Consider the following 21,820-nt stretch of genomic DNA (forward strand, 5'->3'; position numbering starts at 1 on the left):
GAGGTAGTCACTCTCAATAAATTAAATCCAGAAATTGAACACGAAAAGTTTGCTCAAGATCTAGAAATTGATTAATGACTGGTCGCAATGTCGAACTTAAATAAGATCAGTCCAGCTTCTGGAGGCTAAAATGTTCATGGGATGTCCAGCTATTTTAAGTTACGTCAGGCAAGGGGTAAAAAGCCATATCTATTGGTTGTTCCAGAATCCAGATTGAGCTTCACTGTACCTGGCGCTGCAGCTGGTTCACAAGTACACTGATACAGATAGAAAGATCTGCTACTATCATGCTTCGATTCTGGCCACCGTTGCGAGTCCCTTCACCAGTCAGCCAGCATCTCCGGATTCCTTTTTCTTCTCGGCGACGACTGTTCAATGTGGGAAGCAAACCCAGCACGCTGTCACCGCATTCCTTGCCTGATGGAGGTTCGGGAAAACCGGTTCCACGTTAGTAGCATTATTTACTCTCACTTGTAATTCCTATGTCGCTAACTTCATTTGTAGCGCATGATCCATATATGTACACCAGTGGGAGATGGCTTCATCGGGACGAACTGGAACGGAGATCTCGCCAGATTGTGTTCGACTTCTCGGCGCTTCGTGAAAGGGCTATCAGCCTATGTCCAGGAGCAACGGACATCGTCAAATGCGAAAAGAGAGAAGGCGGGTTCAACCGAGTCTTTCTTTTCACGATGGACACAGGTCCTTGTGTTGTGGCGAGATTACCGACCGGTATTGCTGGCCCGTCAAGGTTAACCACCAACTCTGAAGTCGCAACAATGACATACTGTAGGTCTGATCTACATACCTGCTTTCTGGGGGATGCAGTTAACATGCTCACTAATTGCTGTGTCTCGTATAGTACAGTCCAAGATCTCGGTTCCAATACCGAAAATCCTAGACTGGAGCGATGATTCGTCAAATCCAATCGGCGCAGAATATATCTTCCAGGAGCATGTTGCTGGTGTTCAGCTACACCAGATGTGGCCCAAAATGGACTCGGAACAACATATGCTGTGTACTAAGATGCTTGCATTGGCGATGAGAGATATGGCATCCTTGGACTTTCCGGCCTATGGCAGCCTATACTTCTCAGATGCGCCGCTTGAGTTGCACATGAAGATTCCCTTCGAACAGGGCTTCTGTGTTGGTCCACATTGCAATCCAGTTTTCTGGAACAGGAATCCGGGGGAACTTGGACTCTACGGTGGTCCGAGTCCCAATTGCGGTCCTTGTCAGTTGCACGATTCTCTATCCCCTTTTTAAACAACAGTTCTAACGTAGCGGGCACAAAATTAGGGAGAGACCTCACAAGCTATTGCCTAGGTTTGATAGAGACCGGTTTCTCTCGTTTACCAAAAGAAGATGCTGGCAATCGCGACCTTCTTCCTCATCAAGGCTCAATTGGAGATCACATCAATCTTTTAAAAATAAGTCAAGAAGTGATGCAGAAACTGGTCAAAAATAAGCGCATCCAGGATGCCGCTACTCCAGCTCTGCTTCACCCTGATTTTCACAAAAGAAATATTTATGTCTCAGCCGAGGATCCAACTGTTATTACGGGCGTGCTCGATTGGCAATCAGCGAGCATTGAGCCTGCGTTCATCTACGCCAATGAGACTCCTGATTTTGCTGCACTCCCTGAGGAGGCAGATGGAAACATATTCGAGAACAGCCATGAGGAACACAAAGATCCTGCCCGAAAGGAACGAGAATGCAAAGATGCGTTGATCTGTTACCAGACATACGATGTGTGCATGAAGGGTCTTGCTCCTAAACTACGTCCTGCAAGGTTACTCGATCCGACCTTGTTTCGAGTCTTCCACTACTGTCATACGACATGGAGAGACAGTGCCACGGCGCTCCGCCAAGAATTGATTGAGCTTTCAGCTCGCTGGACAGAATTGGGACTGCAGGACGCTTGTCCATTTTCTCCAAATGAAGAAGAATTGAAGAAGCACGCGCGAGATTATGAAGACTTTGAGACTGTCCAAAAACTTAAACTGTGGCTAAGAAACTCACTCCATACGAATTCTGATGGCTGGGTTCCGAATGACGTATGGAACGCTGCGAAAGATGCTCATCGCGCGGCGTACGACGAATGGATGCAGACGGCCAGAGAATCAGAGGCTCGTGGCGAGGGCCTGACAGTAGCAAAAGCGGATAAATTGTGGCCATTTGATGCTAGATAACGGCGGGAGAGCCAGACAAGGAGGACTTTTCCCCGTGGCGGCATGACTCAGTCACAGAGCTCATAATGCCACTGTAGAAGGAATCACTTCTCCACCGCGACATGTCATGGACGGATTGGTTCCTAAGGGTGGATTGCAATCACGAGCCGAGCGACAGCACACCGCCGAGTGGCACGTGGAGGCTCGGGGAGAAGGTGCTGTCATTTGGCGGGTACTCGGCCGAGACGTTGTGATGTCTTTGTTTAAGCTGCCACGGCCTTGACCGGCTCCAGCGATGGTGGCTGAAAGGAACCGTATCTCTGGGCGGAGCCACGAGGCCTCTCATCCCGACGCAAGGAACACTCTCCCGCCGAATGAGACTGACAGGTGCTCGAGTAAACATAACTGCTTCTGTTGTAGAATATGCCGCCAAGGAGGTCTGATAGGACATAGCAAGTCCCTTCTGACGCTACTAGCTCCTTTGCTGGGCATCATCAACTCGAAACGAAGGATGCTTCTCTCCATTTGTCTAGTAAGGCACTGTCCCAAATATTCTCATTGTTTACAACGCTCTAGCCGTCAAAGACAGTGGGAACTAAAAGCCGTAGCTCTTGAGCTCCGCGGAGGATTCACCAGTGCGATGCATATTGATTAGGTCAATGACGAGTGTCAACCTGCTAGCTCGGGGATATTTGAACGGCATTGCTCACAATAGGCTGGGATGGATGCGACTTCGGCCAGTCGCAATCTGGAATCGGTTCAATGGGACAAATCTTCGATGACCGTGGAAAGTCCGAGCCACTGATTCATGGGTCGTAGCCAAGAGGCCAAGCCATGTGCAGGCATCGGAGATGCTGCGAGACCAGCCGGCTCCAACTCTATTTCCAATGAATGGGAGTGGCAGGCTGAATACGCTTGTCTTGGTACAGCAGAGCTTCCAGAAGCGTACTAAATTGGCTGGTGGCAATAGACCAGGCACTTGATATGGTTGTTCGACCAACAACTATTGACGAATCCCCTCTAAATATGCGGAGCTGAGATAAGCTCCAAAAGAATCTACCTCGATATGCGAGACTTCTTAGTGTTCGACAATAGTCTTGCTAGAAACTGGCGTATGAGAGAAGCTCCAGCTATTCAGCTCCTCTACCCCATACCAACCGCAACTCGCTGAAGCACCAGATTAAACAGCACAAAGAGCTCCCAGGACCCAGCTCCTACAATACAAAGTTTAATGCTGTGCGCCACCGGACAACTTCCGACTTCGACAAGGTCGCTTTGGGCAACTCCCGATATGGGGAAGCAAACGGCATAATCAGCACAGACCCTGAAACGTGGGGGAACCCACAAAATGGCAGGTTCGCGGGGAGGATATGTGGCAGTATGGAGCAAGCCAGCCAACGGCAAGTGGCTACGGGAGTAAATATGGAGTGGGAGGCCATTCTAGCATGTAGTCTACTGGAGTCTATTGGGGTTTTTCTCCGCATTTGTCAGAATTATTGATGGGTCATCGTCACCAAATCAGCCAATCAGTTATTTCCCCGCGTTTCCCCAGAAAAGCCACGCCCCCAGCAGAATCCCGTTCCCCCTGTGTATTTCTCCCTAATGATCCATCTACAACAGAGCTCTTCCACTCCGCTGCCCAATCCCGCGCTTTCGCAGTCTCTCCGTCCCGTGGGGGTTCCCCATCAAGGTAGGACTGCATAGCTTGCAGACATGGTGTAATCGTGCAGTACCGCGGCAGTTCGAGCGCGTAGTATATAAAAGATGGCCGATCCCTTTCTTCTTCTGCAAGTTCCACAGCGCAGACTCTGTCGCTTCTCTAACTCATTTTTTCTTCTTTTTGGAAAAACCCCCTTTTTGTTATCGGCTGGCTCGATCAAGATGGGCGAGGTAATTACCGACAAAGACCTTCTGGGGGAGAAGGCTGAGATGAGCCACGAGGAGGTCGCCCAGCTGGCTCAGTTGACCGAAGAAGAGAAAGTGATCGAGAAAAAACTGCGGCGACGCCTTGACTCTACCATCATGCCGCTTGTTATTCTCGTCTATCTCATGAACTATATTGATCGGTAAGAATGCCTTTCTGGAATTGCGTCGAGCTGGCTGCTTGCTTTCTCGGCCTGTCACCGGTCGCATATTTCCTCCACGGTGTGACAGTAGTGCGACCAGGACTGACGTCTACAAAGGAACAATTACCCTGCTGCTCGTCTACAAGGTCTTGAACGCGATCTAAACCTCAGCGATGCCGACTATCAAACTGGTCTTTCCATTCTATTTGTCGGATACATTCTCATGCAAGTGCCGTCCAACCTGATCCTGAACTATATGGGACGGCCATCGCTATACCTGGGATTCTTCACCGCTGCATGGGGCTTGGTCTCGCTGCTGACGAGCCAAGTCAAGAGCTTCGGTGGAATCGTCGCCTGTCGGTTCATCCTGGGTCTAGTCGAGGCTCCATTCTTTGCTGGTGTGCTCTTCTACCTCTCCAGGTGGTACACCAAGAAGGAGCTAGCTCTGCGCATGAGTATCTTCTACGCAGGCTCCCTGCTCAGCGGAGCATTCGGAAGTCTTATCGCAGCAGGTATCCTGAAGGGACTCGACGGAAAACACGGCCTCGCAGCCTGGCAATGGCTGTACATTATTGAGGGCGCCATCACCATAGGCGTCGGCATCGCGGTCATGATATTCCTGCCCGACTTCCCCTCCACCTGGAAGCGCCTCTCCGAGGAGGAACGCCACGTTGCGAACCGCCGACTGGCCATCGAAGCCGCCGATGCCGACGTCGACGAAGCCGGCAAGATGAGCCAGGTCAAGGGACTCAAGCTCGCCTTCAGCGACATCAAGACCTACGTTCTCGCCATTGCGTACATGTCCATCACCGGCGCCAGCGGCTTCCAGAACTTCTTCCCCACCCTCACATCGACACTTAAGTACGACCACTTCATCTCCCTCCTGCTCGTCGCACCGCCCTACATCTTCGTCGTCTTCTACAGCATGGCGCACTCCCACCTCTCCGACCGCTTCGGCAACCGCTTCTGGTTCTTCTTCTACCCCATCCCCATCACCATCATCGGCTTCATCATCTTCATGACCACCGATAGCTTCGGACCAAAGTACTTCTCCTTCTTCCTCATGAACATCATCTTCGCCCAGAACGGCACCATCTACGCCTGGATCGGAAACGCCATCCCCCGTCCCCCGGCTAAGCGCGCCGCCGCCTACGCCTTCATCAACTCCATCGGTAACTCCGCCAGTATCTGGACCCCCTTCACCTACCGCAAGCAGGACTTTCCGCACTACCGTCCCGCGCTGGGCGTGTGTATCGGGCTGCAAACACTCGGCGGCATCATGGCAATCATCATGTACTTCCATCTGCGCTCGTTGAACAAGCGCCTGGAGCGGCTGGACGACAGCGAGGTGACGCTCACGGATAAGGAGATACGGCGGCTGGAGCGCACGGCGGAGATCGAGGGAATTGACCTTGCGGCCGCACGTCGGCTGCAGAAGGGATTCAGGTACCTCTTGTAATAGTTTGGGTTATAATATAGCTAGCCTCCGCTGAATTTTGGAATGAATAAGTTCGTACGATATCTAAAGACTTTGTGTTTCCTTTTTCACTCACATGCATTATTTGCCCACTGACGGAGAAGAACAACCTTTAATCACTACCATCTGGCTACTCTCATCATCCCATGACGAACTCTGTGGATCACACTACCTAACAGCACGGTTGCAAGCTTAAAAATTGTCTGACAAGCGTAAATCCGAGGCAAAGCGGCAGCATGCGTCACGGGTAACCACCCACCCACTGAGCTCTCATCGGCCTTGCCAAAAGACAACAATCTCTAACTTCAGAGAAAAATCATATATCCCACAGATGGAGTCGTCCAGTCCCAACCCCACATATCCCCCAGGCTGCTGAAACCACATAACTCGTCATGCAACCATGGCTTTCATCGCTTTCCGCATTGATGCCGGCACATCCAATTCTCTGCATAACCGGTAATTCGTTGCATCATTGCGGTCGTCCAACATTCTGTTCAAGACGTCGCTATGGGAAATTGATCTCCCTTTCATATATAAGATAGACGTTCATTTGGAGATGTCCTTAGTGAGCATATTTCTTTCTTGACGTTTTCCAATACACCATCACAGTGCGCCATGTTCGTACACACTGCGTGTTTATCAGTAAGGGTCTCGTCAACAGGGCGTTGGAAGGAGCCCCGAAGGCTCGCACTGCTCGAGACGCTGTTGATCCCACATGACGCACTGAAGCGGCAAAGCTGGCAACCGGTATCTGTCGCGTCCCATGTAGGACCGAGAATTCCCCGCCCAGCACTAGGGAGTTTGTCGGGTCATGGCATCTTTTGTAGTTTTAGTATGTCGTGTCGGATCCCGGCCGATGATCCCGAATCATTATAGCCTGGAGATTGTGTTGGGTATGTGAAGCGTGGCGACCTTTATTGGGGAAGTAGATTCTTCAGAAGAGTATTGATTTGAATAGTAACCAACGTTGCTGTGGTCTTTCACATCGTCATTAGCCACAGAGGATTCGAGAGGGTTAATGGGCACCAAGTCTTGCCAGATTCTTTTGACAGCCTATGTGCTGGCTCTCACAACCCCCGTCCGCCTACAACCTGGCATGGTACTATTGGTCAGCCAACCAGCTTCTCCGTCGCAAAACTGCAGGTGGAGGCTTAGACAGTGGTATGTGTAACAAGTGCTCTTGTTGATCCCGCGAGGCTGAAAACGCCCCAAAAGATATAACTGAGCACCCTAGGCCTCCGTCCAACACAAGCACTACCTCACCATTCTTTGCAAAATCCCATATACCAGCTCTCAATGATAAATATCATTTACTCTAGAATATTGCAAAATAAGCGAGCACAACATTATGGACATACATGCCAACGATCTGGATTTCACATTTCCCTTCGACCGAGATAATTACCCTCTTGATAGTCCCGAGTCACTCCAAGATATTTTCGCAGCAGCACAGCATGAGAAACATTTCTCAAATCCCAGAAATTTCTCTGATAAGACCGACATTAGATGCTTTGACGTGGATGGGATGAACTCAAGTAAGCGCACTTTTTGATCTGGTTGCATATACGTCAATAGACTGACGGCCTCAAGCATGGCGTCATCTGGATACCAGGTCTCTCAGTGATCTATTACAGGTAAGACAGGATTCTTGAGCTCTCCGTATTTCAAGAAGCTGAATCATGTTTCAAAGAATGTTTCGACTTCTGACAACTCTACGTCTTCCACTACCCTGAGTCCAGCGTCGAATGAGCCAAATTTGAGGCCACGACGACTACTCGCATTGTACGCTCGCAACTTCCCTATATGTTTCTGCTCTCTGACATGTGTAGTTTTGTCCCTCTTTCACCGGCTGGGGGCACGTCTTTCGGGAGCTGCAGTGCAATGAGCCGAGACAACGTTAGGGAATTATTCCAAACCCTCCAAGTCAGCCCCCTGTTTATCATGAACTTGCTAGGGCGCCTTGACTACTGGGCGCCGCAGACAGAATGGCATACAGACGATGATGGCAATTTTCTAGCTTGTGGTTTGCTTATACCTCAGACTGAGGCTACGAGTCCAGCTGATATCTCCCAGACTTCTTCTGCCAGCATCCGCGTTGGAACTTGTACGCTCAAGGTGCATTAGTATCGGTCTATATGCGCTACAGTGCTGCTCTCAAGCTCACCACTTATATTATATCGCACAAAAATGGAGATTCCAGTATAAGAGTCTTGACTAAGATTCTAGACAGCGCTATGAAAACTGCCCGGCCGGAAAAAAGGGCGAATCTCTTCCTTAATGACCCATTCAACATCGCCATTATGCTCTCCGCATTGTCCTTTGAGGCATCGAAATATCATGTCCAGCAATTTCGGCGCGCCATATGGTTTCAGGTATAAATTCTAGATCATGGAAGAAGCCAAATTTCGCATTTTGACAGCTATGCAGATCAACAGGATCGATGGATATCTCTCAGATCTAGAAAACGGCGACCGACACCAACTGAGCGATTTTATCACACAGTTACAACATACATCAAATAATGCGGATTCCCACCTTAATAATGCAGATATTTCCATTGTAACAGCAACCACAATTCGCACTATCCATACTCGCCTGCATGAAGCTATATCATGTCCGTCTCGCGTCTATGTGAGAGCAGCCAACTCAATTAGCCATGTTATTGAGTCCATGCAAAAACAGAAGATCTGGTTACAGAGCTACAAGTCACGCCAGAATAGCACCTTGATGTTAGTGTCTATCCTTGTGGAGCAGCAAGACGCAGCCAGTAATATACTGCTTGCTACTAGTATGAAGCAGGATAGTACTAGCATGAGTGCAATTGCTGCTCTAACAATGGTGTTTCTCCCTGGGACATTTACAGCAGTGAGTATCAAATGATCCCGCCTCCCCCCTTCCGGCGGAATTGTCATGACTTAGGGAGCCTTTGCTGACGAAGCCGGGTAGGCTGTTTTAGATGCTGGTATATTCACGTCCTCTGAGAATAGTACACACATAACTGTCACAGGGCTGTGGTGGCTATGGCTTGTCCTTACCCTCCCTCTTACCCTTCTTGTGATTGCTTCCTGGTGGTGGTACAAGAGAAGAAAGGAATCGAAGGGACTGGCACCGAACTTCAAGACCGAAGATGATGAAGGCATTGAACTCCCCCCACTGAACAAGAATATTCTCCGGACGTGGATCCGGCGAGGTAGAGCCTTGGGCAGGCTCACAAGGGAATGAACCTATTGTTGTATACATATACACATATGTGTAGCGTTAGTATAGATTTCCATAACAACTTCAACGTTGAGAAGTAGGGTCGAGGATGGAGTCAATGTAATGAAAGGTGTGGCTGTGATGCCATGTATCCTAAGCTACAGCATACTCACATACTCACATGACAGAGATCCATCATCAGTGTCTGCCCAGTCAGTAATAATGCCTTATCATGTCATACTTCTGTGACATCCTCTTACTGCCCCTCATGGTACCTTTTGTACATCATAAGTATACTATTTCCGAACTCTGCCAAATTCCTCCACGTCTTCCCCGGAGCCTTTTTTTCTCCCTTTGAGCAACTCTGCAGAGCATCACTACATGATCATCAATCTAGAGAGATAATCCCTACTATGCCACCAAGTAGGACCTGCGCAGCTGTGCTATGGACTATGATCGAACGAGAGATGGACTTGTCGAGAAGCACTATAACGCGGTATAATGACAAACTACATCGACTCTCCCTCAAAGTCCTCGATTGTGACCGAGGTCTTGATGATTTGCAGCTCCTGTTCGATCAAAGACAGCGCCACAAATGCCTATCCCAGCGCTGCAAATGTTTTGTCCCATACGCCATGCTCCCAGCTACCTTCATAATATGCCAGTAAGCGGGTTACTTGCAGTTGTCCAGTGCAGGTCAAGGGCTGGACGGTTAAATATCACTTGCCTGCGCCTGTCCGACAGTGGTCATCTGCGCGCCTGAGATCTAGTGGCCATTGTTCTTCATCATATTTGGGCGCAACACGACCATGATCCACGCAAATAGAATGCCAAAGGCGAGGAACTACAACGGACCCTCAACCACGGAAACACCACACATGTCATACACTCATCACCTCAAAGCACGTAGCACATCATCATCATTACCAAATACAGTGGCGTCTCCTCAAGCTATTTAAACCCTTAAATCAACACACCCAACTCAATCGATCCACATACGCGTCCATCACTACTACACCCCATCGACAGACAAAATTACTAAACCATGCCCCGAAGCCGAAGCCGAAACCGATCCCACACCCTAGGCGAAGGCCGAAGGCGAAGCAAGCCTCGAAACCGCGAGCCCCCGCCTGGCACCCACCAGCCGGACGTAATGAGGGGATACAAAGCGTACGTCCCCGTGACAAAAAAGAAAAGAAAAGAAGATTGACGAAGAGCAGCACCGCTATGAACCCAAACGCCTCGGATGAAGCCAGACAACACGCGCAGGAGCAGCTCGATAGATACCTCGATAAATACGAGAATGCCGAGGGCGGGGGTCAGAGTTGAAACCCAATTCGAATGAAGGACTATGCCCATGCGATTTAGCCTGTCTTATGCTCCTCACTGGGACTGGTTCCGCATCTGTATTTCCCTTCACTCAAATCAGACACTATACATACTCGGATAAAAAAGGCCGGTGAGCTCGTGAGACACCTGCGACTTACCGCCCGATAATCGTGATCTAGGGGCGATATCTGGAGGGATGCGAAGTGGAGAGTGGCTCAAATCGTGCAACATAATCAACAGAGTGTGTTGTTCGCGATAGTAGTTCTTCACGCAGGACTACGGCCTTGTGTGTACAAAAGCAATCGCCAGGCGGTCTTGATATCTGTGTATAGACCTTTGAGTAGAAGCAATGAGCCGGACATGGGTAAATGTAGAACTCGGTGATGAGACCCTACTGTATATAGCGGACAATAATCGTCTTGGGGATACCCAGGTGCTGGTAGGTGAGATTCAGCATAGCATGGATGCCGCTATTTTGCATATCATATGTCCATCCCACAAGCATAGGCCAGACTTTCCATGGTACATGCCTTGTAATTAGTACCACCGCTGTACTGGAGGAGGTATGAACCTCAAAGTCCCACTCTTCTTGTAATAAGGGAACAGTGTCTCCCAGTCTCACCCCAGCGACCAATTGTCTGCCACGCGTTGATCTGTACATCTTCGGCGCGGGTATATATGACACGCCATTGAATGTGGTAGTCCCACCTAGGGGACCATTTCCCGTGTACCCCTGCGGGCTGGTAGTCATAGTCGATTGCTGATCCGAAGCCCGCGCCATATGGCTCGTCTTATAGACAAGGGGGATTTCAGAGGATGGAACAGCCCCTTTCAATTAACAAAACTGGAGCACTAATGTCTTCTGATAACCTGTTTGCCATCACTAGGCCACGCGCACCACCTCCGATGACAATGGACACCAGCACGGCATTGCTGTAAGTGTATTATGAGGAGGAATACATAAGAGAGAAATGTGAGGAGGTATACAGAAGATGGAGAACTGATGGTCAGGGAAGGAAGACGGCGGTATTTATGCTTCTGCCGCCTCATTGATGGAAAAGGAGAAGGAGAGCGAAATGCGAACATACAAAGAGGCATCGTTTGCTCAGTTGAAGGAAATCAGAGACTCAACTCCTTTCAGGCCATCAAAGAAATAGATACAATGACTAGACGTCATAGAGGGAAACAGCTTTGCGGGAAAGAGTGGAGTAATGAATCAATGCCTGCCTGCCGGCTTGCTAGACTCTAGATGCATGTACCCAGGTATCTTTCAGTCTTTCATGCTGAGGTCCAAAACGGATTGATGGAAATGTAGACAGTGGCCGTTCTTTATCACTAGATGTCAAAGACTGTCAAGTACATGGCAAGCATGCTGGTTAGAGCGCTGTCTGGGAACTTGAAATGGATATCATTTTGTCTGTGCAGAACTGCTATGACCAAGACAAAGACCGACTGGATATCATTGACTTCGCCTGGATGATTCACGTACACCGTCCGCATTAGACATCGGAATATCTGCCAGGTGAGATTTTTCTACGAGATTATGTCCGTCACTAGCTCTCAATCAGCACTGGGCCGAAATGTATTCAGGCAGGCGGCACATACCCCAAGCGCTTATCAGGCAGCAGCAAGGTAAGAAGGACAACGGAAACAGAGACCGCCAGGGCCGCATAACAGATGTAACTGTTCGGGATGTTAGCTTAGTTGTATTCCACATCGAAGTAGTGACGACGGACCCCATGACATCAGAGTACTAGTCAAACAGATCAGCAGATGATGGAAAGCAGCAAAAGACCTGGAATACTTACTGCATGATTTACTGCTGCTCGCTGCCATGTTCCCCACACGGGTAAAGTTCCCGTGATGGAATCATACAACTGATCCAGCCTGGCCTCGCCAATGGCACTACCCAAGCGTACGTGCAGTCGCTCGCGAAGTTCCCCGGTATAGATTCCCCCAGCAATGGCAGACCCAACCGCATTACCCATGAATGCGCCCAGCATAACCAGCGATGTCACCTGAGCGAGTTCCGAATGCGGTACGGAGATCTGGGCTGCAACGATTGCTACTGTCTCGATGATCCCGCTGCCTAGCCCCTGTATCAGTTGGACGATGAAGAGTTCCGCCAGTGAGCTTGTGTTTGTACGAAGGCGAATCATTAGCCCGTAGCCGAGCAGCCGAATGATAGCACCGGCTACAGCGATCCATTTGTACCTTCGCAGGCGGTACATAAGCAGACCGATGCACATCCCTATGAGCGCTTGCATGACGCCACTTGTCCAGGTGAGAAACTGGGCAGTGCGAGGCGAAAGATTATGTGAGACCATCGACCAGGCGTAGAGGTAGGTGTGAGTGGTGCCGAACCCAATGTTGTCGATGCAAGCAAGTGCTACCGGTACGAGGACGGACAATGCATGGAAGTATTGTACAGGAATCACCGGATGTTTAGCAATGTACTTCTCGTAAGGATAGAGGCAAGCTAGAGAGACGGCTCCCAAGACAATAAGGGCATCTATCCATGGTGTCTTCCATCGACTTGTTGTTATGGCCGCCAAGGTGATAGGAATCAAGAGCGAGGAAAACCCGCAAGTCAGGATCGCAATACCTCCTAGGTCTATTCCCGAGCAGAAACCACGCAGGCTCGGACGATGACAGACAACAGAACCGGCCTTCTTTGCACGATGCTGAAAGACAAGTAAACTGATAATTATGATACTAGCGCAAGACGGCATTATAATGGCAAACATACCGATTCCCCAGCGCCATCCAATGCCATTGACGACGCTGTCAATAATAAATGCTGAGATCCAGGGAGTGACGAGGAATGGAAGATATAGTATATTATAAACCAACCCTCTCCAGCGCATGGACGAGATATCAGAAACGACAATCGCGTTTAGTATCGAAGTGCCAGATTGGCCAAGAGCGTAAAGGACGCACCCGCCGGCATAAGTGTCGAAGGATCTAGCTGAGGCACACAGAATATAAGAGAGTATGTAGCTGGTAACCGTGATGATGTACGTTTCAGCTCTTCCTAGAACGTCTGACAATTTGGCAATCGGTGGTTTGCTGACAGCGGCGACGATACTCGTGACGGTGTTCAACGTTGCCAACATCGAAAGCTGGTCGAACTCGGACGCTGCAAAGTTACGATAGGTGCTTACCGTCGAATTGTCCAGTTCACTGCATCACTGTGGTTAATGCCCATGCCAGATTCTGAGGTGAATGAAAGTATGTACAAGACGATCATCACCATTACCAGCCTAGGGTATATCAGTAACTTTCGTCCATAAATAGGGCCTTTATGCATACCCAGCGTACAGAATATATCTACTTCTCGGACCGCTTACCGAGTCAATGACTTCGATCCTGGTGACGCTTGCCCCCTTTAGACACTCATCGTTTAACTCGCGAATATCGTCATGCGTGTTGTCTTGCCCATTTTCCGGATTCGACAGACGATCCTCGATCAGGTCGTTCTTCCGAACAATATTTGTATCGAGGGCCATTGATATCCGGATCTGCTCCGTAGAGTCAGTATCATACTATTTCTTTATTTGCAGAATGCCGTTTGCCGGCAATAAGTGAGATCGCCTGAAAGAGAAGATGCTCAAATGCGGATGTATCAAAAGCATAGAAATTGAACAAATTGAACCGACAAGCTTTATCAAAAGATAAGGAATAAAATTGAAGAATGATCGAGGCCAGATGCGTGCAAATAATAAGTTTCGATCAGTGTCAGCAGATCGGGAGTAAATCTCCCGCTGCGAGAAGCAATCAGGGTATGTATCATGATCAATTTGAGCGAAGAGAAAAATGGAATTCTAGGGAGGGATCTCCGACATACTACCGAAAGATTGCAACTCCGTGTGTCCGAATTTTGTCCAAAGTGGCGGGCGATCGGTCCAGAAGGACTTGCAGATGGAAGGAAGCCATGGATGCCGAAAGGAGCAAGTGATGCTGAGGATCGACATGGACTATTGACACGTCAAGTAGCGCCGCAGAAGCGAAGCAGTGACTGCCCCATTGCAGCTTGATCGACAAATAGTTGATTCAGGACATTCAGGACCACGGAAGCGCATCGCCTATTCAGGGGAGAGCCATAGAACCATACTGTGCCTTGCTTGAGAGCTCTGCTTCCGTTTATGGTCGAAAAACGTTCACTACAAGCGACAAGATGCCATCATGAGGGCCTCTGCCTCTTCTAAGATTGGAGAGCCAGGATTAAGATCCTCCACAAACCCAGTATCTCCTCATCAGCGGATCATAAATACATATGATTTTAAAACGAGACACGGCTATTAGCCCAGGCCACTTGAGGTATTGTCAGCTCGAACCCTGACTGTCGAGGGATCACATGACCGACACGGTACGCGTCGTACAATCACAGGAGTCAAGAATGATGGAATTTGTCAGTTGGCATCGATGTTATCACTGTCAAAGTCTTGTCCATCATACCATTTTTCCTATTAATCGAGACATGTCGATCGCGTCAAGAACAGACCAGACCATGGAGGAAATCATTGAAATTTCTCAGAGACCATAACAGTGACGGGGATCGATAACTTCAGTTCCTAGATCCGAGTTAGACACAATAACCCCACTTAGGTCGATCGGTGTCTCTGTTGGGTATTGGCCTTGTCCGAACCGCATTCTTTCTAGCCCTATCTGTAATTCAATGATCCAGTCAGATTTGTGGGTCACTGCCACCTCTTCCTCGTCTGAATTCATCGTGTTATGATTCGCTGTCGTTTGGTGTTCATGCCGATGATGGTCAGTAGTGGATAAGGTGCTGCAACCTCAGCCCCCAAAGTGCGCCATCCCCATCGCTCGGACATTGTAGGCCGTCCTTCCAGGTCGAACTCCTCAAGATGTATCTTTAGAAATCATGGATTTATCCTCGCTCCAGAACGTCAAGACGGGTACCAACGTAGCCATGGCTCTGGAAAAGCAGAATGGGTCTTCCCGACCGTCTCCTCCTATCCCAGGTCGGCGGAACAAGGCTCGTCCCATTGCGCTGGCGTTGATGGGATTGGCCGGCTTTTTGTGGTTGATGCTGCCTGACGGAGTCCATCACTCAACAGCAAACGGAGAGAAGAGCGCACCGCCGCCAGCGTTCAGTTGGGACCAGGTACGACAGGAAATCTATTTCGATGGGCTTCTGTCTAACAGCGTACGCAGATTATGCCTTCCAAATCTTTGGAATACCATGACTGCTTCAACGGCTTCCAGTGCGCCCGACTTGAGGTGCCCATGGACTATCATCGGACGAACGGTCAGGGCCGCCAGATGGCTATTGCCATTGCACGCTTACCTGCAAAGGTCCCGGTGACAGACTTCCGGTATGGTGGTGCAGTTCTAATCAATCCCGGTATTCTTGACTTTCCCTTTCTCTCCATATCAGACTCTGATGAAGGCAGGGGGCCCTGGTGGTTCTGGAGTCGGACAGGCTCTGATGTTCGGTCGGGACATGCAGATGATCGTTGATGCGGAAACTGATCCTGCATTGCCGACGAAAACTGCGCACTTGTCGGCTCGATACTTTGATATCATAGGCTTTGATCCACGTGGCGTTAACAACACGACTCCCGGGTTCAGCTGTTTCCCCAATTTATTTTCGCAGAGGAACTGGGAGCTCCAGGCCGAGGCGGATGGCATGCTGGGTAGCTCTCACGATTCCCTCATGCGCAATTGGCAGCGTGCCCTTGCTCTTGGCGCTGCTTGTTCCGAGGCACTACAGTCGACGCCGGAGGGAACTGATGAAGCTCTTGGAGAGCATCTTAATACACCGCCAGTCGCGAGGGATATGCTCGAAATCATTGAGCGACACGGTGAATGGCGGGAAAGGCAAGGTCAGACTGAACAGAGGATGTACGATCGCATGTACGGGTATGACCAGCAACAGAGCATCGTGACACGAACCAAGTGGAAGAGAGGGCAAGAAAAGCTCCTGTACTGGGGCCGTTCGTACGGAACTGTGCTCGGAAGCACCTTTGCGACGATGTTCCCTGATCGGATGGAGCGTGTTTTACTGGACGCCGTGGTCGATGTCGACAAGTACTACACTGGGGAAGGACCTGATGTGATTGCTGATGCTGACGCAATCTTCGACCGTTTTGCATTCTACTGCGACTCAGCCGGCCTCGATGGATGCCCCTTCTATAGGCAAGGAGGTCCTGCAGCCATCAAAGCTGCATATCTGGAACTAGAAGCGGCCCTATACAACGCATCCGTGCCAGTAGCACGGTCAGCCACACGGGGGCCCGAAGTCGTCACGTGGACCGATCTGAAATCGGTTCTTCGCTACTCGGTGTACCAACCTCTATTTGTATTTCCTTTGCTGGCACACTTTGCAAAGTCATTGGCCGAGGGTGATGGGTCTCCGATGGCCGACTTCAAGCAGCGATCTCGCTCGCCTTCGTGCCCATCTGACCAATGCCTGCAAACAGGGCCGTGGTCTGGCGAGTGTCTTGAGAAGGGGGCGAACGAACTCCATGCTATGTCGGCAATCTTATGCTCCGATGCCCCATATCTACGTGACATGGACCAAACACGTTTCCAGGAAGCATGGGCATCTCAGAAAGCCCGGAGTTTTACCTTGGGGGATTATTGGGCTACGATCACTGGACTAGGGTGCGTTGGACACAAGTCGAGGCCGAAATGGCAGTTGACAGGTATACTGGTCATCATTCCAGTGCGCTCCTTTCTCACCAAATCTTGATAGGGCCGTACACTGGCAATACATCTCATCCACTTCTTCTTGTGAGCAATAGTCTGGATCCAGTCACTCCGTTGAGAAAGCAGGTCTCCAATCTCATTCCTCTCCGCTATTCCACCACTATGCTGACTGGCGATCATTTTACAGTGCGAAGAAGATGTCGGAAAGTTTTCCTGGTTCAGTCGTACTCCAACAAGACTCCGAAGGAGTAAGCATTATCCCTCCTACCATTCTATCACCTGCATTGTCAGCAAGAATGTCTTCAATTCCGGGTCTAACCTCCAGTAGCACACCACCTTAGCCGCACCATCGCTGTGCGTGAGCAAGGCTATTCGCGCTTACTTCCAGAACGGCGTGTTGCCCGATCCGGGAACGGTCTGCAGTGCGGACTTGAAGCCCCTCTTGGGGGGCTCAGGGTCCGTTCAAACAATGAATGCTGCAGATAGAGCTATGTACGACGCGTTGATGAACATGGTTGCCCAAGCCAACAATCTGAGCCGAAGACTGCCGTTCGCCTAAAAGTACTTCTCTTCAGGAGAGAGCATTACTTTTTCCGAGACTGTTTATCATGTTGACACTCCCAAGCCTGTGGTTGTCTCCACTTTTGTCCGCAAGCGCGGGGTCCTTTTACGCCCTTTTGTCATTTCTGCTTACATAACACTCTACCCCTCACTCTCTTTTGAAGCACTCTTTGCTGCTGACTGGAAGCACACCCAATATTTATTCAGCCTTCGCATTGAATCGTTTCCAGAAAATATTAATTGGACGGAAACCGAAACAACTGGAAACAATATCCAGTCAAGATGTCTCAAAAGTCTTATACAGGCACCTGCCTCTGCAATGCCGTGACCTACCGGATCGATCTCCCCGACTCCACAACTCCCAAGGTCCTTATTCACCCCTGCAGTCTTCAAGCTCTCACCAATCATGACTGACTCACGACTCGTCTCATAGGTTATTCTCTGCCATTGCATCAACTGCAAACGCTACACTGGCTCCGGCTTCTCTGCCAACATTGCCATCCCGAAGACAAGCCTCCACTGGACCAAGGGCCAGCCGAAACTTTACGTCGATAAGAGCGAGCGCGGCACTGGTGTTCCCCGGATGTTTTGCGGGGACTGCGGGACGCCCTTTACGTCCGAACCGAGTGGTCAGGATGAAGTCATTATTATCAAAACGGGGACGCTTGATGATCCGTACAGGGATGAATGTGGGGAGTTGGCGATGGAGATCTGGTGTGTCCGCAAGGATAAGTGGGTTGAACAGATGAAGGATGAGAATATCACGCGACTGGACAAATCTATGGGCTAGTCGACGGTCATTTCCTGAGTGATTTTTGTGATAAACTTATAGACCTGTTGATCAACTGAGATATATATTGACACCTTGCAGTTTTCGCTTTGGGCACTAGAAGGATAAAAACATGAAAGATACGCGGTCGCCTCTGGACCGAAGCTATATAATAGGCAGGAGTAGAAACCACGGCGTCGTAAATATAATAACCATGGTCCAATGATTCGGTTGATGGTACTAAACCTCGGATGCTGATCGGCAATGCAGGAGTCAGGACTCAGGACCCAGCGACCTTACCCCGCTTGGAGCGATAAACTCCGCATAATCTGGGGTCGATGTCACCACGTCACCACCTAATTACAAACGTAGTTCTCACTCTTCGCCAATATATAATATACTGCAACAGCAATTACCACTCACAAATCCAAAAGAGACAGATTACTATAAAATAGCACTGTCGAAATGGCCCCTCCAACCGCCACAGAAACCGTCTCCAATGTCACCCTCCGATCCCCAGAGTCGTCCCAGGCGGCCGGCGCCGAAAAAGCCAAGGTCAAGATGACCATGCCGAAACAACCAGTATTCGAGAACAAAATGGAGGAGCGCGAGTATCTCAAGGGGCGTCTAGCGGCCGCGTTTCGCATTTTTGGCAAATATGGATACGACGAGGGTATGACCACCATTAGTCCCCGGAATTTGTTCGGCTATTGACGATGGTAGGTGTGGCCGGCCACATCACGCTGCGTGATCCGGTCGAACCGGACACTTTCTGGGTGAATCCGTTTGGCGTAGCATTCTCGCAGATCAAGGCGTCTGATTTGATTCGCGTGAATCACGAAGGGCAGGTCATCGATGGAGGCGAGGTCCGCTTGCTCAACGCCGCGGCGTACATGATTCATTCCGCAATCCACGCTGCCAGACCAGATGTTGTGTGTGCGGCGCACAGCCACAGCCTCCATGGCCGAGCGTTCTGCACGCTGGGCCGACCGCTGGATATCATTACTCAGGATTCGTGCGCGTTCTACAATGTACGCTTGTCTTCGCCGGGTTTGGGTATCTGCTGACGGTTACAGGATCACATTGTCTACAAGCAATTCAACGGCGTCGTTCTTGCCGAGGAAGAAGGCAAGAATATTGCTCAAGCGCTTGGGAATAAGAAAGCGGCTTTGTTGCAGAACCACGGTCTTTTGACCGTTGGTCGCACGGTTGAGGAGACAGTCTTTTGGTTTGTTTCGCTGGAAAAGTGCTGCTATGCGCAGCTTTTAGCAGATGCTGCAGCTGCGGGACGGGGCGGACAGACTATCAAGATTGATGATGCGGATGCTGCTTTCACTTACAAGACGGTTGGGACTCCGATGGCTGGGTGGTTCAGTGCGAAGCCCATGTTTGATGTGATTCATCAGGAGACGAATGGGGACTATTTGAAGTAAACAGATATCTCGTTCTGCTCGCTACTACAGCTTGGGGAGTGCTATTCAGAGAGTTGGTGAGAGGACAGGGGTGTGTGCGGAGGACTATGGTGTTAACCTGTACATACAATGTGGATTTTCTTTGACGTTTCGTGATTGTTTGTGTTCAAGCTCTCCAGTCTCCACACTGGCGGTCATCCCCACTTTGCGGGGATCCATCAATATCCGCCAGGCGGCCAGACAGTCAAGGTCTTTATTTCCACCACACTCATTCCACTTTTCGTTCAGACATTTCACATCACTGTCCTTACACGTATCTCTATCCATCCAGGTAACCCAATCTAAACAGCCTCTGTCAACATGGCTCTCCCGCAACTCGTCTCCCCAAAACCCTTCCTCACAGAATGCGGCATGGAAACATGCCTCGTCTACAAAGACAAAGTCCACCTGCCATGCTTCTCCTCCCTGCCTCTAGTCGACTCCGAGTCCGGCCGCAAACTCATCTCCCACTACTACAACTCATACATTTCTATCGCCGCCACCAACGGCACCGGTATCGTCCTAGACACCCGCACCTGGCGCGGCGCTACTCCCTGGGCGCAACCCATGGGTCTCTGCACCGACAAACTCCTCGAGCTTAATCGCGCGGCGGTACGGCTAGCCAAGGAAGCCAGGAATAAAGCTATGGGTGGAGAAAACAATATCCCCGTCGTGATCAGCGGGACGATGGGGCCCCTGCGGGACGCCTACGAGGATACGAGTGAGTCGATCACGCTGGAGGATGCGCGGGACGGATACAGGGAGCAGGTGGGAGTGCTTGCGGATGCGGGGGTGGATATGCTGGCGATTATGACAGTGACGAATTTGAATGAGGCGATTGCGGTGGTGGAGTTGGCGAGGGAGGTGCGGTTGCCGGTTGTTGTGTCGTTCAGTATTGAGTCTGATGGCCGGTTGCTTGGTGGGCGGAGTTTGGAGGACGCTATTCAGACGGTTGATGAGAAGACTGGTGGGTATGTGGTGTACTATGGTGTTAACTGTGCGCATCCGGTGCGGATTTCTGCGGCGTTGCGCGATGTGCCGGAGGTTGTGCGGGGGAGAATTGGATTGATCAAGGGGAATGCGAGTCTGAAGAGTCATGACGAGCTGGATAATACTGAGACCCTTGATCGGGGGGATATTTCTGTCTTCACGGATGGCTTTGAGGGCGTGATGCCATTGGTTCCTAATGTCAAGGTTATTGGGGGGTGTTGCGGTACCGATGAGGAGCATCTGGAAGCTATCGCTAAACGGTGCATCAAATAGTTCTCGGGTCGGAAATATTGATTACTGTGATGCGGGTTAGATGTAGCTTATTCTCGACGCCAGTGCACATAGTCTGCAATATCAAGCATCGGAATCAAATTGAGAAAGCCACCCGCGCTCCTCCAACAAAACAACCTTCCATCCACTCCACGCAACGGCCGGGCAGATGGAGAAGATGGCTTAGTTGGCCACCTCCTACGCGGCTTGCAAAAATGCCAGCAGTGTCAGGCAGAGGCTCCGGAGCTCAGGCTCCTCGTTAATTAGCCATGGCCCAAATGTTTGCATCGTCAGGAATTCGTCGGGGTCGGCGGTGGCGGTCGGCTGTGTCCTCTCCAGGTACTCGTCACGATGGTGAGGAGTACCTCCCTGTAGCCTTGGTATATTATGAGGCGGCTGATCATTTAGCCATGTATTTATACAAATCACGTTAAAAGTGAGGTATATTTACCTTTTTTCCGGGAGCTCCGGAACTCATCCTGACTGGTGCTTGAGCCATCCAACAGCATCGGCGGTCTCCTGCATCCGGACATGAGCCGGCTCGACGAACCTAGACACCGGTTTGACCTCCTGGATTGACAGAACTTGGTCTGTCCTTATTGTCCACACCACGCCATCAACAATGGCCGTGTACGATTGTGTCCCGAATTGGGGTACATGACGTACACGTGTAACCGTGCACTGGAGGCCGGACGACCTCTTTAAGTTGATTAGCTCCTGTATTAACAGGACTAAGTGCAGGGTTACCACTGTCTCATCTAGCATGGGGGTGTAACTGATGGGGGCGCGGCTGTATCCTCCAGGTAGTCGCGATATTATAGCTGAGGGGACTTGCCGCAAGTTCCAAGTACACTTCGTCA

General features: G+C 50.2%; 7 protein-coding genes across 7 annotated transcripts; 6 read left to right on the forward strand and 1 right to left on the reverse strand.

Annotated features, from left to right (window-relative positions):
* Positions 1–287: 287 nt before the first annotated feature.
* On the forward strand, positions 288–2,192 carry ALT_2551 (phosphotransferase family protein; the record flags this gene model as incomplete). The annotated part of the gene is made up of 4 exons (XM_089599367.1): positions 288–447; positions 505–789; positions 863–1,234; positions 1,300–2,192. 4 exons carry the CDS (start codon positions 288–290, stop codon positions 2,190–2,192), a joined length of 1,710 nt encoding a protein of 569 aa, XP_089456513.1.
* A 1,860-nt stretch (positions 2,193–4,052) lies between these two features.
* Positions 4,053–5,696, forward strand: ALT_2552 (putative MFS transporter; the record flags this gene model as incomplete). Its single annotated transcript, XM_089599368.1, has 2 exons — positions 4,053–4,237; positions 4,355–5,696. The coding sequence occupies 2 exons, from the start codon at positions 4,053–4,055 to the stop codon at positions 5,694–5,696; spliced, it is 1,527 nt and encodes a 508-aa protein (XP_089456514.1).
* Positions 5,697–11,827: 6,131 nt separating this feature from the next.
* Positions 11,828–13,750, reverse strand: ALT_2553 (uncharacterized protein; the record flags this gene model as incomplete). The annotated part of the gene is made up of 6 exons (XM_089599369.1): positions 11,828–11,924; positions 11,978–11,994; positions 12,050–12,855; positions 12,991–13,424; positions 13,481–13,504; positions 13,554–13,750. 6 exons carry the CDS (start codon positions 13,748–13,750, stop codon positions 11,828–11,830), a joined length of 1,575 nt encoding a protein of 524 aa, XP_089456515.1.
* A 1,379-nt stretch (positions 13,751–15,129) lies between these two features.
* Positions 15,130–17,478, forward strand: ALT_2554 (uncharacterized protein; the record flags this gene model as incomplete). The annotated part of the gene is made up of 5 exons (XM_089599370.1): positions 15,130–15,372; positions 15,423–15,612; positions 15,662–16,874; positions 17,107–17,167; positions 17,248–17,478. The coding sequence occupies 5 exons, from the start codon at positions 15,130–15,132 to the stop codon at positions 17,476–17,478; spliced, it is 1,938 nt and encodes a 645-aa protein (XP_089456516.1).
* A 284-nt stretch (positions 17,479–17,762) lies between these two features.
* Positions 17,763–18,270, forward strand: ALT_2555 (GFA family protein; the record flags this gene model as incomplete). The annotated part of the gene is made up of 2 exons (XM_033561261.1): positions 17,763–17,846; positions 17,914–18,270. 2 exons carry the CDS (start codon positions 17,763–17,765, stop codon positions 18,268–18,270), a joined length of 441 nt encoding a protein of 146 aa, XP_033417152.1.
* A 444-nt stretch (positions 18,271–18,714) lies between these two features.
* ALT_2556 (class II aldolase/adducin family protein) lies at positions 18,715–19,682 on the forward strand (the record flags this gene model as incomplete). Its single annotated transcript, XM_033561260.1, has 3 exons — positions 18,715–18,922; positions 18,973–19,280; positions 19,326–19,682. The coding sequence occupies 3 exons, from the start codon at positions 18,715–18,717 to the stop codon at positions 19,680–19,682; spliced, it is 873 nt and encodes a 290-aa protein (XP_033417151.1).
* Positions 19,683–20,021: 339 nt separating this feature from the next.
* On the forward strand, positions 20,022–20,963 carry ALT_2557 (homocysteine S-methyltransferase family protein; the record flags this gene model as incomplete). The annotated part of the gene is made up of 1 exon (XM_033561259.2): positions 20,022–20,963. The coding sequence occupies one exon, from the start codon at positions 20,022–20,024 to the stop codon at positions 20,961–20,963; it is 942 nt and encodes a 313-aa protein (XP_033417150.2).
* Positions 20,964–21,820: the final 857 nt, after the last annotated feature.

The sequence above is a fragment of the Aspergillus lentulus genome, assembly GCF_001445615.1.
Source record: "Aspergillus lentulus DNA, contig: Alt04, strain: IFM 54703, whole genome shotgun sequence".
NCBI classification, from domain to species: domain Eukaryota; kingdom Fungi; phylum Ascomycota; class Eurotiomycetes; order Eurotiales; family Aspergillaceae; genus Aspergillus; species Aspergillus lentulus.